Consider the following 19,152-nt stretch of genomic DNA (forward strand, 5'->3'; position numbering starts at 1 on the left):
ACCAAACAAAGAAAAAAAATCATATTTAGATATGAAATGTAAAGAAATATATTAGCTATTCGGAATTATTCTGTGTCATATTCAATAAAGCGCAGCAGATATCCTCCGTTGAGTCCTTATAATACTCTTTTTGGAGTATGTCATGACAATAGAAACAAGATTTATCAGAAATTCATTATATGTTGTAGTATTTCATTATGTAATAATTGTAAATGGAAATTATCATTTATAAGTAAAGGATGGAAAAGTTTGGCCTTTTAGTAAACTATCCAAAATGGTTAATCTCCTTAATTTATAAAGGTAGTTGTGTACATTGAAACCGTATATTTTGGTCATCGGGGTTTGAGAGTTGGCACAATACAGGGTAGTAGAATGTGTACAGCTGTCCTCAAAGCTTCAATTGAATCGAGACAACCCTTTTGAAGTTGCACAACAAAAATATTAAGTCGCACCTTTTTATTTGAATAAGGAAGAACACCGCAAGATCAATATTGTGTCTTTGAATAATTTAACACCATCTTTCTGAAAGTGGGCCTCGAAAAAGTCTTTGAAATTTATAAAGTCGTTTGTGATGACTTTTACTACAGCTTATTTTGTATTTGTTGCCTTTTGAAATGAATAAAGAATTCTTTTTTCCTAATATTATTACGAATAGAGTTACTATTAACTAGTTGACAAACATATCTTTCGTAATGAAGTTTATGCAAGGTTGTTCTGATAAGTACTAGCCTCAAAAAAGTTCGATACCCTAGATCCAGCGATTCTCCTACTTTGTCAAGTAGATAACGTACTCAAATTGACAAGTTTTGAAACAAATAGAAGTCGAACGGGGTCAAATTTGGAGAATATGCTGGATGGGGCATCAGTTCGTAGCTCAATGCGACCAATCTGACCGTGGCGAGAGCGAACATGTGGGATGAGCGTTATTATGGAAAAAATGAACTTTTCCCTTCGCTAATATAGGAGTTTTTTTCTCCTTCCATTCGTCGTATTGTCCTCCTCCAGGTAATCGATGGTCATACCTTGACAATACCATAAAACGATGGCCATCACCTTTCTTTCGAGAACGTCGTAGCTGTTTTCGGGGCACCTGAACGTGGCTCATGAAAAATTGACTGACGAGCATATTGAAACACTTTAAATCAGTTTATAACGGTCTCCATCGAAGGAGAAGAGTTACGTCACAATATCCAGAATCCAAACGATCTTTGATTTCTTGATTTCGCAGCGCAATTTCCCTTTCAAAAACAAGAATCGCGGTCAAAACAAATCTAATGTTCCGAACTGGCAAAAATTACAATGGCTGTCTACAAGAATGTACTACACGATAGGAAACGTTTCTTGCAATACTAGCGCTATCGAGCTGTGAGCTAAGCACTCCTGTCATTCTTCTAGACACGTGTCGAGAGCCTCGCGAGAGTCTGGAGCGGGTAATAGAAATAAACTTGCAAGCAAAAGGTGTGGTTAAAAAATGTATGATAGGTAAGACAACAGATGTGCAGCACCCAGTAGTTATAGTAATTACAAGGATCCATGCCCACATTCACTTACAATCAATGGTGTAATTGAGATAATTTATACAAAAGCAAGACAAAACTGGAAAAAATTAAGAATCAATTTGCATTTGTCTTTTTCGAATTTGATTAACACTTTCTATAAATACTTTTACAAAATCAATCACAATCCTGTTAGGGGTTTACGTATTCTGCAATATTCCCACAACCCGTTATTCGAAGTAATAATAATTAAAATGCCAATTTTTACCTGCATAATCAAGTTTATCAAGTAATAACCGGTAACATATTGCAAATACATACACATTTTTGTTGCTCGTCCCCCTATTCATAAAACACAATTCCAATAGCCGTTTTTAAACATTTTTAAGTGAAAAATTATACACAAAATGCACCCTTTGTACGCAGAGAAGGGATAGTCGTCTCCAAAAATTATAATACAAAGAAGCCCTATCGGAAAAATTACATCAAACCAAGACCAAAACTAGTTTTTAAATGACCGCTTATAAATTTCGAACAGGAACTTTTTTTAATATCCTAGTTGACCAGTGGTCAAGCTAAAGGGATGTCTGGTTTGATGATACAACCCTTAAAACTAGATAAATACCCTGTGGGAAAGTAGTTGAGTATCCGTTGTAAGAATTTTTGATAGACTTTGTGTAGAGTGAAATTTGATAATCCCTAAGAAACCGTTAAATCTATTATAAAACTAATTTCGTAATAAAATCCTGAAAAATTCCACTTTTTATCCGTTGAATTAAACACAAACTGAATAAATATTGGAACACGTCAAATTTAACTCATAAATTGACTTTTTTTTTTCATGAATATATGGCTCTTCCGAATGACAGATAAAAGTATGGTGTGAAAGATCTCTTCTGTCTTTTAATAATCAAATTAATTTCTTAAATTAACTACAGTATCCCCCAAAATTATCACAATATTCTGAAAATATCCCCTTCAAATCTTGTAGCACAAATCAAAACAATGTTTATTTATAAATGACAATAGTGAAAATCCGTTAAAACGTTTCCGTGGTTATGTTAGTTTGTTTAATCTTAACTGACATTTTTTTAATGGAGATATATGTAGAGTGTATGATTAGAATCAGTCGGATTAAGTCACAGGACCTATAAATTTTTTTCATCATTTTATTGCTACTCTTGAATCATGAAAACTAAAACGATTTGCAACAGGTCTTCCACTTTCAAAAATTAGACGACATGTAAAAATACTGCTGAAAAATTAAATGCAGGTGAAACAAACAAAACTTAACAGAAAATCAATTATAGTTGCTATTAGTGAATAAAGTAAAAATTATTTGGGAGCGGAACACCAAAGATCAAGATGATTTCGATGTTTAACAATAATATAGTTTCACACAAATAGATTCGAGGTTTACAAGTTACCAACTGTTACTTGGTTTTTCATTCCTAAACTCTTCTTTAGCCCTTATGACAGGACTTCTACTATCACACACTTCAAATTTTGCTTCATTACTCCAAGTAATGGTATCTTATTGTTGCGTAGGCCATTTAGATTTAACCTATTAATCTATTTTTTTCCACAAGGTGTTCACTAATCGAGTAGTAACGACTTGACAAAATTTGGTTTCTATAGACTTACCAATTCTGGCTTTAAAGAATAGGGTACTGCAGCCTTAGTCTTTCCTTTGTTTTCTTGTAGAAATGAAAAGTGCTTCCAAGAGTTTTTCCGTTTTTCTCTAGTGTCCAGCGAGGATATCAGTAACTCTTCTTAACTGATATTTTCCTAATAAAAGAACCTTTTGATTCCAGTTATTACAATAAGAAGGAAATTTTCTCGTTTATTTTAGATCTGGTGTCGTGATCCACATTTCTGACATCCTCTTCCTTAGAAAATCTATGAAAGGTTGTGATCTTATGAAAGAAGTTGCCCTTTCCATCACCGTGTTCATTCCCGAGCAGTCCAGTGTGGCAACATTGGAGAAATTTTGTTGTTTGCACTTAGTGAATTGAAAGTCCCATACTAGCTTCGACACAATTTTACAAAAATCGTGTGATTGGAGGGCTGTATCAGCACTTAAAATAAATTAAAACTGTCAGCGATTGGGGAAGCAACATGAATGCACCAAAAATGTGGATATCGAGAACGTTAAATATTATTTGCTTTACAAACCCTACCTTAATTTTATCGCATCCGATAGACAGTCCATTCAAATTAAGTAGTCTCCCGCAAATATTTGGTAGAACACTAACCATTTTATAATGAAGATAATTTTAATATAATATCTTTTCAAAAACAACCTCGTTGATTTTGTTATTTATCAAATATTTGAAGAAAACAAAAATATATTATTACAAATAAATTTTTAATTTGCTTTTGCAATGATTTTAATTGATCATACCCAGATTTCCTATTAGCAAAACTTGCTGTTGGGGTTAACACTGCACATGTAAAGTTCATTTAGATGCTGCTAATTCTTTTTGATTATTAAAACAAAAAAGAAAAAGAAGAAAACATATCCAAAATATTACTTTTGTACATTGGTTCAATGATCTTAATTTCTCCTTGAAAGAGTCGATTTTTTTATAGAAGTTAACGCTGTATTATTTTCTTTGGAGACTTGCATTCAGTTCATGTCTAACAAGTATGTAAGCAAGATTACATTTGGTTTGGAAATGTCTTCTTTATGATGATCGTTTCTGATTAAAACACAATTACACCTCATGTCTTATCTGATACAATCTCTTAAGAACTGACATGGTTGTCTTATAATGTTGACTCAGTAATATTATTCGAATATATTTAAACATATTTTTCCACTTTCGTCTTATTTCGTATTTTTCGTTGCACTGAATTAATATTAAACAGATCTTTAACTCCAAGATGATTCCACAGTAAACTGAGTAATAAAAATATCAATAACTATAGAATAGAAAATGAATATTCATCAACTTGATTTTATTATATTAATAAATAAAAGAAACCTTCCAATAGTAAACTTAGTAAAAACTTTCTGCATCCGTGTTATTTTACAGCTAGTTTTTGTTGATACATTCTCAACTGATTATTTATCACTTTCTAACAATAATTGCCAATTATCTCTTTAATTAATGACTGGAGTCTATAATAAACTAGTAAAGTAGAATTCTACTTCATGTAATAATTGAATTTAAAGTTCTAATTTCATGTATAGGGTTTCTATTGAAATGCAGAAGTCTTAGATCTGTCAAACTATAACTAGCTACTGAATATCTGGAAAATATGAAATGATAGAATGTTTTTATTTTCTATAGCAATAATATTCTCCAGAAACTCTACGAAATGTAAGCTTGTATAATATACCATATTTGAATTTGCTACGAAATGGTTTTTCTGAAATAAGCTGGAAAAGCTGACTCAACAGCATCATCTTAAAAAATCTTTTGGATATAAGTAATTTAGGCAAGCAGGACCTACAATTATATCTAGTTTACTTTTGGTAGAAGAGTTTATGAACACGTTGTATATTTTATTTATAAATACGGGCTGTTACACATTTGCGGTTGCATCTATGTACACAATACCCCTAACAGATTATGCATTTTCGATGTTTTTCTGGAAAATAAACCCTTCGGACACGTGTTTGCCAAAGGGTTGCGCTGTTATTAGGCAAATCTGAAAGACCCTCGTAAACATCTGCTCAAGAAATACGTATTATTGAAGAAAAATGTGCAATGTGTGAAAGTGTGGGTGCGTAATCACATTTTGTGAGGGTAAAAAGGGTGACATTTTTGATGAAATAATATAATATTTAGGAAGATCGACAGATGGTTTGATTTACATTGGAGAAAATAGACGTGAATATATATTTTTCCACAATATTTCTCAATTCTTTAGAATATTGAATAGTTATTATCAGTTGAAGTATTGCAAATATTTTCCTGTTGTTACTTAATCTATCTTATCGGAGTCTTTTCGAGAAAATTTAATCATTTAGTTTTCAATTTGAGATCAGTAGATATATTTGGAGAAAAAGTGATACCAATGCCAACATATAAACAGGAATTAATTAGTTTCTGGAAAAGAAATATTTCTAATTAAACAAGATTAAATTGATAGTTCTGGAACCGTCGGTTATGCCTTTATACCAACATTTAACACTGTTCGGCACGAGTTTCGACAAGCAAACGATCGTCTAAGGCTAACTTATTTTTGTTTGTCCTAGAACTATTTAAATTGTTTAATCAAAGTAATTTCAACATTAGTTAGTGAAATTCGGCCCTTTTGCAATCAATTTCCTTAAAACTGACCTCAAAAGTAAAGTTTTTACTCATGGAATTGAATTTTTATTAGTCTGCAAATCTGAAAGCATTCCGAGATTAATTAATGGAAAAACAACAAACCAATTGAGGTTACATGTGTTTTGACAGTCGGACAAAAAAAATATGAAAATCAAATTTGGGTATCTGAACTGAATAAATTGAATTGAATAAATATTTCTATCACAGAAGTAATTGTAATATTTTTCATTTCATAATTATTACAGACTTAAGACTGAAATCATTTATATTTATTTATAATTCAATATTTAAGTATGAGAATCACTTGGGATACTGCCATAATATACTTCAAAAATTTTAATCGCTTTTAAATTGTCGGGATAGCCTACATTTCTTCAAATAGCTTTTTAATAATTCTTTGTATCTAAAAATAATTTACTGTCCAGTGTATTTCCTCAATTTTATTTATCCAACCAATAAAACTTAACAAAACTAATGTACCAATTCAATTTCCTGTTCCTAAAAATTTCTGGTACAAAATTATGACCAGTAATGTCCCCCTACTTAATATAAAAAACTAAATACCTCATTTTAATATCCTAAATCATGAACCAAATCTTTTCACTGCGATTTTATTCAAGGGATGTGACCAGAACAATCACAAAAGGTATCTATTACATTGTTTTGGTCAAAATGGACCAAGTATCATTGTTCCTTATCCTTATCAGGTGTTAGATCTTTTGTAAAGCTACTTGTAATTGCATTGTTGTGAAAATATTGCAGATCCTTATACCTGGAGTTCCGTCTCACACCTTTTTAATGCGATAAGCCATTTTACATACCTAAGAAGACTACTGTTCTTTGTATAATGTGATAAAAAAGTTAGATGAATAGTATTTCTACCTAGAGATCTTTCAGATTTTGACTTTCGATAAGGATAGAATTATTTCTATGAATATTTTAATACCAAAACATTATATGGATCTGTAGTAAACACATTTATTTTATTTGGCAACTTTGAGGGAACAAAAATATAGAAATGCAACATAGTCGGACACGCTAGAATTTAAGATGACTTTTAAAATCGTAGTTATATAACTTTTTTAATATTCCAGTTAAAGCGATGTTGACTGTTGAATTTATGCTTGTACACTTGGGTGTTTAAATTTGCCACAATCCTACTACGAAAACGCTTATATATACATTTAGTACTTGGAATGCGTGAACAGCTTATGAGCTTCAATTATAAATCCTTGTGAATACAAGCTTTAGGTTGTAAAAATACACTTACAGGGCAGTAGAAAAACTTGGATAAATCCCTCTCTGTTTTGTGCAAATTAAGTGAAACCTAGGAACTTTGTTGAGTTCAGCCTCTCACATTCTTCTGCCATGAATATTTTTTCCTGTCTTTGCTGCATCTATTTTGCACTCCATTATTAGTTACTTAAGGTATATTGATATTCATTGCCAGTAGTCTGTCTATGAACCAAGTATTTCATTATTTTTCTTAATTCCATACATATGACGGCAGCATCCAAAATAATCAAAATTTTTATTGTATGATCCCTTAATTGTATATAGTATTGTTTTTTCTATTTTTTTAATATATTGGCTAATATTTGGAGCCGTTATTCACTATTTAACTATTATAGGTCTTTTTAATAACCTTTATAAATGACTACAATCTTAGTAATTGTGACCTACCTTGAATTACTGTTCAATAATGCATTTTATACAGATTTGCCTTTCAGCAAAAACCGCGCTACTCAAACGGTTCGGTCTAAAACTTATGAATCGATTGACCGATAAAGTTATATGTAACTTATTTTAAACTTTTTTTTAAGGTCGTTTTGACATAATTTTACAACTCACAAAATCAAAGCTTGTAAACGTAGAGGTTTTTCATTATTGTAATATGAAAGGACTAACAATGTGTCCAATGCAAAGAATAGTTCACGTCAAGCAATTATTATTCATAACTTTCAACGTGTGCAAATTAATACTTTTGTATATCTATGAAACTCCATCCTCTAGCACTGTGAAAGACTAGTGTAAGAATCCAAATGTAGCGGATGTTCATTCCAAAACAAAATCCACGAATACTGTTCAAAATATGTGGTCGTGCCTGAAAACGTTGATGCTCTAATTGAACTGATTAATGATCATTATGTGACATTAAAAAAAATTCAGATTAGGATTATTTTATCGTAAAAAATATTTTCCTGGTGCATTGAGATTCATATCAAAGATTAGTTACATCTGCACTAATAATTGGTGTACGCAAATAAAACAGCAATCAACTATATGCATTTTTCAAGACGAGCCAAATCCGAAAGCTGTTCGCGATAGAAGCGCATTCCTATTTCTTTGGTATTACAGATCATGTGGCAATGGTAGCTTTAGAGCAACATTAGATGCTCAATTGGAACACAAGCAGTTGTTTGGCAGAAGTCATTGGAGAAAATCTAAAAACTGCTACTGTTGAAACAATGCGATTTTTAATGATCCAGAAAATCAAGTTGATTCGGAATTGGAAAATTGCTTGAGCCAAAAAGTAATTTGCAGATGAAGCACATAGAAGCTAAGGCTGCTTTCTGTCGAAAAAAAAGTATGTCGAAAATTGCTTCACACATAGAAAAGTGTATAGAGAATATTTTGTAAAATAATAAAATATTTTCGAATATAAATATAGTACGGTGGTAGTTTAGTGTTTTAGGTAATGAACTAACTTGTTATTTAGAATTTCTTCACAATTTGTACTAATTTGTACTACTACTACTAAGTTTGGAGGCAGTTCACGTACACTTAACTAAAGCAATTAATGTGACGGTTACTCGGTGTTTTGACAACCACACCAAAAAATATGCAAATCAAATTTGGTGAAAAATCCGTTTGGCAATCAAAGTGACACAAATTTTTTATTTACTTATAACAAGAAATGGCGACGATCAAATAAATCAAAACACATTTCTTGGTGTTGAATTCGTATGCAAATTACGAAACAATTCTTGTGACACCCGAACTTCGAAAGGAGTAACTCGAAGTTCTCACGTAGGTTATATCTTTTTATCAAAAGCACTAACCAACGGTCAATGTAAGGTAACGACATAATCTGGATGCCTCCAATCGGTCAATTCATTCATCTAACAGTTTTAAAACGTTTAAAACGATGAAAACAGGTTTGGCCTACTAAAAAGAATGACCCTGTCTTGTATAATAGATATGATTAATGGGCAAAAAGGTCACTAAGGTCAGGCCGGACATAGAGGGATGGACCGGACATCTACGATGAATTTAAAACCTGTTCAATTGTAGGGTTTTTCCACATGCTATTGGGGTGTGTTGTTTATTTACTACCCTTGCTAACAAAGATTGCGTAACTAATGACAAGCGGCCTGGCGCTATACTTCTTATTCTTTCTACCTCTTCGTACACGTTCACCCTTACTCAATAAATAGGAATCCTTGAAGATATCTAGGAAATTAATTTGGCCAACACAGTGACCCTCTGGGAACTGTAATTCTATTTAAAGGCAAAATAGAATCATTAATTTTGTTTTGGTTAAAAATCTAGTAATTAATTATCTTTTTATTACCATGAGAAATTTTGTTTTAGCATTCATAATTATTGTTGATAAGTTAAAAATAATTTTTGATTATATTCAATTATTTGTATTATTTTTTGTATTTATATCCATACTATTACTATTAACAGCATTAAACCGGGTAATCTCCACGTGAAGAAATAATTTTATTATTGAAATTAGTTTTAATACTCAACCTCACTTTATTTTGAATCGCCAATCGTCTAAACCGTTTTCATTTTTGATTTAAATCTCTACAAACATGAAACATCTATATCTGTTTGATCGATGTTTACATCTTATTTTAAATATTTAAGAAACAGAATTTCAAAAATTTGGATTTTATGTATTTATATGGATAATAACTTACAACTACCGAGTTCAAAATACATTGCATTGCCTATTCGTACAGTTCTGTGCCGTTTTTTTTCAGGTTCTCTCCCACCTAGTCCTGCAGATTCCGGTGTTTCCGATGTGGACAGTTCCTCCTCAGGTCACACATCAACCGATGAACTAAAAGCAAGGTTACAACCATCAATACACTCACCGGTAGGCACCCTGTTCCCAAGACACCCCTTTTCGTGGAATAATGCACCTCACCACGGACAAAGGCCGCCAAACCACATGTCCCAGCAATTCTATCAACCTTTTCCTACAAGTAAGTTATGTTCAATTCTAATTTTAGATATGTTTACACATATATGCATCATTTAATCAGAATTATAAAAAACGCAAATTTGTCTTACAAACGTATAGTCATAAAGAAATCGAACCCCAGAACTGTAAAGAAAAATATTTCCTATATCAGAGCCATTCCACTTAAAAATAAGTCCTCCAATAAAATAAAACAACGAGACTCTCTATCTCACACATACGTTTACAATATTGCCAACTCATAAATCTATTAACTACCAGCTAATGCATATAGAACTGAGATTGATACAGATTAAAATATGTATAATAAACTTATTCGTTGGCCTTAAAATTTGACGGATCTTCAAACTTTCATTCTCCAGCCCTTCGAGTCTTGAATGTTAAAAACCCTGAAATGCATAGTTATTATTTCTAATTTTTAGCCTAAAAAAATAATTTCCATACAAACTTCCCATCCCCTATTTAAAACCTATCTCCTATCTTAGTAGGATATAACGTTGTGAAAGGCAACTAGTGTCCAAATCCAATAATTGTAGATTTTTTTGGCTCTGCGATGATGGATTAGTCAGTGACCACACTGAGGATATCTTTGATACATTTACACATAAAAAATTAAACTTATATTGAGCCGCAGGCAAACTGTAATGTGAACGAAATTATAATAAATAGTTTTGGAATTTGGATAAATTATTGATTTATTGCTACGCTTTTGTCGACTTGAAATCACCGACTGTACAAATCCTATTTATCTGTCAATAGTCGTCATTGTCAAAATATTGAATTTTTTAAAAATTGTTCAAAAAAAAATAAACTAATCTGTCTAATACTGAGAAAACACATGATTACCGAAATTGCGCACGACACTTTTTTTTCTAAAAATGCACATTTGCAGATACACTTTAACATTCCGTAATACTTTATCAGCATTATTCAATAAACATACTTCAAGGATTTTCATTAATCCATCAAAAATATAAACGTTAAATTCATATAGATGGAACGTGAGAAGCGATAACGTTACAAGTGCAGTAAAATTGGCAACGCAGCATTTTATTATTTATACTTGACCTATCTTAACTCCTTACATGTTAATTAAACTTAACTACAGACTATATTTAAATTTATTCAAGCATTCACTGTATGTATATAAAATATTTGAGAATTATTCAAGGGTAAAAATGTCAGATTACAGAGAAAAACAAGTATTCAAATTATCTTTTAAATTGTATTAATTTAGTCGTGGATTTTAAGGATAACTACTTTGTCAAAATCCGTGGTAGATCTAATTAATTTTTTAAATTATCTTTCATGAGAAATTTCGTTTATACTTTTTTATTTTTATAAGTAATTATAAATGCAAAATAATTAATATCGTATTCCTATTTAATTATTGATAGTATAAGTATGTAATTTGATTATATTTCAGATAAAAACTGAAAAATTGATATTTTCAATAGTTTATTACTTCATTTTGTTTACTTTTTTGGCGCATATAAGATAAAAATGAGACCTAAATTTAAAACCCAAAATTTCAAAACTTTTTTGGTGGATGATTAAAAAAATCATATTATTAATCGTATTATTACTATAATTAACAAAAAATAAATTTTTATACACTTATTACATCCTTGTGAAATTCACGCAACGTTACAAATAAAGTATGGACGAAGGGTATCGTATCCAAAATAAAAGTTTTTTAATAATTTGTTCAAATTATGATATTCAAAGAAATCCCTATTGAAAATATTAATTGAATAAGATTAAGTACCTATTTTGGAAAAAATCAAGTGTGGCGTCTATTCATAACGTCGAACAATTGAATAAATTTCATATGTTGTTTTTAGGTTTCCTAAAACATCGCATTTCTCGTTCTATTCCTAATAATACGATTATTATACAATAGACGTTCTAATGTGAATATTATTAGTAGCAGTAAGAAGTCTCTTCTTGTAATCGAAAACAATATTAATATTTTGATCAAATAATCATCCATAATTATTTTGATCAACTAAATTACTTTCAAATGAAAAAACAACGTCTAAGTAGACAAATATTTAACCATCGGTATTCGTATTGCCGTTTCCTCGTAGAAACCGAAAGTCTAGGCAGCGGCGATCTATTTTTATACCGAGTAGTGACATTGACTAAGGTCAGTTTTACGTAATGTAAAAAAATTGCGCCGCGCTTTTGCTCGTCTGTTGTAATTTCATGACATGGCTACTATAGGATACATGATTAAATTCGTTAATAGCTGATACTGATATTCCGAATTTGTTGAAAAACACTTTAGTCTTTTAACAGTTAATATATACGACTGCTTGAAAGTTGTTTAATTATTTACCACATGAATATTGTGAAAATTAGGGTATTATATTGTTTTTTTATAAAAAAAAAGATTATGTATCCTACAGAACAGGTTAAACTAAAACAAAACAACACGAATAAAAAGCGTCTATTGTCAATCGCAGACATTAGGCAAACATTACATGTAAAAAAAACTTATCAGTTACAAAAGATAAATAGCTTTTTCTTTTTTATTTATATAAAGAAAGCTGTATGAACATAACGGGCCACATGAAAGGAGATTTTTAAAACTGACCTGCCTTCTGTCATTTGTGATAACATCGTGATACGACAAAATTTAATATACGAATTGCGAATTGAGTTTTCTAATAAACAACTCACATAGACGCGCGTTTATCAAATTGAATAATACATACTCAAACAAGTATTATTGAACTTGAACTATATTACCGTAGTTATCACAAAAACGTCTCGTATATGATATTAAAAAAAATATTAGAGAGGAACTTTCATTAAATTGAATTTTAACTTTACTATATGTGTGTTTTTTGTATTAACACAAAGAAGACCAGATGATCCACTTAACTACGTAGCAATTATATGGCAACTGGCTCTGCAGATCGTCTTCCTATTACTCTTAAAATTGCTGTCCAGAAAGGGGTAACTATTCCTACACTATATCACCGTTTCGAACCTTTGGTCTCGTTTGAAACCTTTGACTGTTGTCAACGTTTGATCGAGAGATAAAATCAGCAACACTGAAAGTCACAATGGCGCAGAGGCCACTAGTACAAAACATCTACCATCTTCTTTTCCCGATGCCTAGACGTGTGTAGTAGTGAATCAGCTATACAGCTTTTTATTGAACATGTTATTAAAATTTCCTCTTACAAATAATTTCATTCTTGAGTATACTTTCACATAAACAGAAAAATCAAGGTCGATTCCTTTTGGGTGTGAAAATCTCAATAAGTATATATTAATATTTCCATCGAAGTGAACGCAAAGCGAACAAAATCTACTTGATAAAAAATAGTTGAATTTGGTATTGAATTTAAACCAAAACCAATATAAATCATAATTTTTTCCCGTTGCCGATCCCCAAGGAGCCGCCACAGTATTTTAAGATTGCTTTAATAAATAGTATCATGCGAAAGATAAAAAAAATCGAAAACATTTTTTATCGAAGTTCAAACAGCGACTGCTAAATTTAGGTGTCACCTTCAAATTTTTCGAGAGACCACAGATTTACATTTACGCATTAAGTAAGAAAAAAAAATTATTCCTTATAAATAATGCATTGTACGACATATTTTTAATTTAAGTATGTAGTTTGATTTATTGTAAATTCTTTCTTTTATACTTTAGGTTTTATCTAATTTTTCCATTTTGATTTCAGTCTCCGTTTATTCCTTGTTCCTTCACAAATCTTACTAATTCATCATTATTTCTACGATAATAAATTCCTTACGAAGTTCTAATATCATATGTTATTACCTCAAACTCCGTATCTGGATTTGTTCAAATAAAAATTTTTATATAACTAGCAAAACTTGCTTCTTCTTCTTGTCTTATGTTTATGCCTTTTCAGGCGTTGTTGCAAAATTTACAATGTCTCTTACTTTTCTTTCCGTTGCTAGAATATAGCTAGAATTCTCTCATCAAAGTTTTTACTTTCTTTTATAAGGAGATGTATACGTAGATATTTTTTTTCATCATAGTTGTCTAATAAGTCTCTCGTTTTTAATAGGGGCGCCCAAGTGGGAATTACGAGATTTACTTAAGGCAATTCAATATATAAACTAAGGTGACTATTAGTACTGGTTTTTTAACATTGTACTGGTTAGTTTTAAACGCATGAAACGTATTGATATGTATGTATAAATGTACGTTTTTCAATAATTAATCCTGGCTGTACTGGTTTAATATATAAAATGAAATAGTATGAATCAATTATTGGACAGTCATATCTTTGTATTAAGCGGTTAAACGTAGTTGTAAATATTATTATACTATTATTTGCCAGGAGCAGTGACTCGAGGCCCGATATACTGAATAATAGAGTCACCTAGTATACAGACGGCTCCAGAAGAAATGGTTTAGCCAGAGCACCCCCTGCGAAGGACACCCCAAAATAAGCGAATCTTTTTCGGTACACGCTACCGTCTTCCAAGCCGAGGTATTCGTTGGGTTGGAATGAGGACGCACAATACTCAATCGACGCTAGACCTTAATCTGCTCATATAGCAGAGCTGCCATACAAGCCATAACGCCAAAAAAGTGTACTTTAGATTAGTGATAGAGTACAAGATCACTCGGGCAGCAAAGTCAACGACGAAGCGGACTCACTCAGTGTTGCTATCGTGTCTCTTAACGGTCTACTTTCAAGGCGGGCTCGGCAGAGATGAATAGAGACAGTTAGCATTAGAAAAGCAAAAGCACACATAGATAGACCTTGTGCGTCTCATACCAAGCATTTGCTTCAACTAAATAGGCGCGAAATCCGACTAGTAACCGCACTCTGTGGAGGAGGATAAAACCTCAGACCACGTCATCTGTATGTGCCCAGCACTCACACGAGCGCGGTTTAAACACTTGGGCAAGCCTCACAGCTTGCCTAATGACATCAAAGGCTTCCAGTCAAAGCACCTGATCGGCTTCTCAAAGGACATCGGCCTTTAGTATCGTCATGTGGGGCTCGACAGGCCTATCTAAAGGATTATGTGCTTAACGGCCCCTAGGGCGTCCATATTATTTGAAATACCTTAGAGATATACAATGATAGCTCTTATACATTTATAGTATCCCAAATAATTCGCAAATCAGCTTACATTAAATGTAAGCTAATTCGCGAATTATTTTTATGTATTATTATATCATATCATATAATTCATATGTGACGAATTTCTTTTTAATATAAGCATACATGTACATAGGAAAGTCCCAGTTTAAATTGCTGTTTAGTATTTACAGCATGTAAACGTCCTCTACAGAATAGTAGAAAAAAAAATATTCTAGTGCGTCTAATGTAAGCTATATTAAGTAGTTGTTGAAAAGTGTTTTATCTTATTGTTTAGATTTATTCAAATTGAAAATTTAATGATGATTCCGTGATAAAAATATGTCCTTACGGTAGGTCAAACGCAAGATTTATCAGTCTTAGTTTTTATATTACAATAACACTTACTGATTTCATGTTTAAGAATATTCCACGACCTGCATAATTAATTGAAAACTTGTTACATCATTTGTATATAATATCGATAGATTATATTAGGTTAGAGGTTTAAATAATAGATCGATTAACTCGTCTGCCGACAAAATATTTGTTTGGGTGAAGAAAAACGTTCTTAAATTGAGTAAATCTTTTCAGTTTTAAACCATGGACTATTTGTAATGAGAAAAATGTATAATTATCTAGTATAAATACATAAGAAATACAAAGTCTTGTTTGGAATACCAACGTTTTAATACACATTGGCTATACTCACTTTTGTCCTGGCGTCATATCTAACAAATACATGATATAAATCAAAAGTTAGTGTGTCTACTGCCACTTTGTTATGTATCGTATATTTTGTAGAATATGTGTTTTTTATCTTATTAATATCATCTCATCCTTGTGCCTTTTTGCATTCGTGTCTTCTTCCATCAATTTTCTGTCTCTGTCAAGTACTTCCATTTAGTTAATATTTTCATGCTCTCCTTCTTCACTTTTCTTGATCCCATCTCTTCAATTTGTATTATATTTTTTTGTTGGATCATTATAGTTCACTGTATGATCGTCACTGATTCTGTTCCATTCCATTTCTCATCAATTACCTATTTTTCTCAAAGTACTGGGTCTAAATGATTCTAAATTTTCATACTCTACTAGAATATCTAGTTGTTCATCTTTTCAACTCTTTTCACTTTTCACGTTCCCATGACTAAAATAAATCGCTCAAACTGTCTTTTTGTTTTATTCATTAAAAGTTCATCTGATATTTTTCTTTCTATCTGTATATTATTGTTTCGTAAGTCTTTTTCATCGATTTAACTATTTTTTTTTATTTCTCAGTTCCTCTAGGTTTGTATTCTATCTTCGGTGTTAAAAACTACCCCAATCTCTATGTATATTAGATATATAACATTTTACTAATTTTTTCTTTCATCTATCTTCTGAGTACCTCCCTCTTCTGTTTGTGTGAAAAGCTTCTTGCTCTTTTTTATTTTATGTTCCATATATTCTCTCTCTCATTATCACCCGTTCTTACTTTATTTATTGCGTCTTCAACTACTTTGTTTATCATCTCTTCTCTTTCCTTTGCTTTTTCTCTTTCTATGTAGTGGTGTAGCTCTAGCATACTAATTTGCGATACAAAAAACGTATGTTATTAAGGCAGTACTACACTATGCGTCGGTTTGCGCCAACATTCGCGTTCTAACGTACGGCTGAACATTGGACGAAGGCTGGCACCTCACTTAAATTTACCTAAAGAATTGAAAAAGTAGCAAAAAAGTGACACGAACAGCATACAACAGATATAAATTCTTCGACATTAGTCGAATGACTTGCGCGCTACGACCACAAGATGCGTCCAATCATACCAGCGTCCAACTTTGGAAGCATCGTGTAGTACCGCCATTACTTGTTTTTATGCGTCATCGTAACTACTAGTTTGATTGAGTTTTAAGAATTTTCAAATTACCCTGATAAGGACGAGAATTTTACATTTGGAATGTCTGAATGAGATATAAAAATAAACCATTTTATTTGTATTTAAATATTGAATTTTTTTATTTGAGTATTATCATATTTAAAAAAAAACGCATTTGTTTTGACCAACATGCCAATTTTTTTTTATTTTTAAATCGAGCTCACTACCCACGATGCATTTATATCTAGCCATTTCCTATTTTGTGGTTTTGGCATAGCAATACTTCTCAAGTTGAGATAGGTCACGTTCAAAAAATAAACATCTAGGAGCTACTTTTTTTTTAAATGTCAACTAAAAAAATTTTTGAATGTTATAGACATGACTTTCAAACGTTCTTTGCATAAATTTTTATATATAATATAAATTATACTAGTTTTGTGAATGGAGATACCGAATTCATCTTTTTTTCTATACTTACAAAATCAGCTACTATTTCTCAAAAAAGTTTGACTATTAGAACTAACTAATTATCAGATCCTGATTAAATGCACATGTATTAAAAAAAACCAAAAAGTTGTTATCAAAGGAAATAATTATGCTCAAACTTCAGACAGACATCACAATATATGGAACATAGATTAAGACACAATATATGTTGAACAGAAGCATGCGCAAATAGAGCTCAAAACTGTAAAATTGACCGTCTTCGTGGTTTTTGTTATTTTACTTTTAGAGGGTTAGTAGCAACGTAGAATTTGGAGTTAAAATTATTACTAATACATTTTGAAACCTCATTATATGACCCGGGACTTTAGTCAACGTTTTTCGAACACCATTCACAAACTATTTGGTTTCTAAACTTTGCAAAAATCTATTTCTAGTATGGAATGTTAAGCAGTTTAGCAACAAATTTAATAATACCATATCAAAATGAATTTTTAATCACTGTTTTCTTTCAATACCTCAATTGAATCAATTAAATTCACCTTAAAGTAAAATTAATAAACTTACTATTTATATATTAAATGTCAAATGTGGAAGGTCAATACCGAACCTCAAAAGTATGTATTTGTGTAAAAAATATTCATTTTTACATAGAAATTGATTATTGTGATGATAGTGAAGTTTTTAAATCAAAATAGAATACTGGGAACAAAAACTATATCAGTTTTAAGTGAGTAGTTTATGTTTGGAAAGTATTGAGTATCTAAAAATTCATATAAAAATTATGTGTATGGTCGCTCTTGCCGCCTTGATATTACCTAATAAAAACAGTTTGATATACTTCATTTTAATACAAAAAGGAGTGACATTTCCTCATTATGCTTTTAGAACATTCAAAAATCAAGCACATCCTGTTTGTTTACTTGAAAAATTTAAAGTTATTAACAAATATTACCATAACTGCAGATAATTATCCTGAAAATTAGCATTATGAAGTCAAAGTAGACGCCGTCGGGATCGTTTTTAACATCTAAACTTTTTTAAATGTACTATAAATAACTTATGACGCTAGAATATTGAAAAAAATTGGGGCCTCCCAATAACCTACGACAACTTGTTGATTAACTATCAGAGTAGGTATACGGTCCATTTAATAAAATCGTAGTTGGCGACAATGTTATAAAAAACTTGGCAAATTAACATATTTTTGTTCATCTTAACCTCTATTTTCAAAATTTAATAAAAAATCGTCACAGGAAATTGTAATTTTTTCAAATCATTTCGCAGAAACAAAAATTTTAAGTAATTATAGATTTTTTGTTCAAGCTCTTTAGAAGCTATTTTTTTCAAATTATTTACGAAAAAATATTGGAAAATTGAAGAAAATTGATACTTAGTTTTATGATTTTGAATGCCAAAAACCAACTTTCCATATAAATCCTTCATAACTGTTTTTGATGTCGTGAAATTGAGTTCTTATTTTTTTTAGTAATCTACAAGAATAAATAATTTGGAGGAAATATAAATTCATAAAAAATGTTTGAGTATTTTAACTAAGTTAGGAACGTTTGTGATATTCATACTGAACATACTGATTACATTACCACTAAGTACACCAATACTGTCTGATGCACGTTTCGATAATCAAGTTATCGTTCTCAGAGACTGAAGGTTAACTGTTTAGTTTAGCTTACCTTCAGTCTCTGAAGACGATAACTTGTTTATCGAAACGTGCATCAGACAGTGTAATCTTTTAGTGTAGCGGCAGT

The 19,152-nt window shown here is 31.1% G+C and overlaps 1 protein-coding gene across 3 annotated transcripts in view; it reads left to right on the plus strand.

The window, feature by feature from the left end:
- LOC130442652 (ecdysone-induced protein 74EF) overlaps positions 1 to 19,152 on the plus strand; it is a 307,190-nt gene that overhangs the window by 265,700 nt on the left and 22,338 nt on the right. For all 3 annotated transcript variants that reach the window (XM_056776959.1, XM_056776960.1, XM_056776961.1), the window contains one exon: positions 9,775 to 9,999. In XM_056776959.1, coding sequence (XP_056632937.1) covers positions 9,775 to 9,999 — 225 coding nt within the window. The remainder of the gene's footprint in view (positions 1 to 9,774; positions 10,000 to 19,152) is intronic.

The sequence above is a fragment of the Diorhabda sublineata genome, chromosome 4 (genome assembly GCF_026230105.1).
Source record: "Diorhabda sublineata isolate icDioSubl1.1 chromosome 4, icDioSubl1.1, whole genome shotgun sequence".
NCBI lineage: Eukaryota > Metazoa > Arthropoda > Insecta > Coleoptera > Chrysomelidae > Diorhabda > Diorhabda sublineata.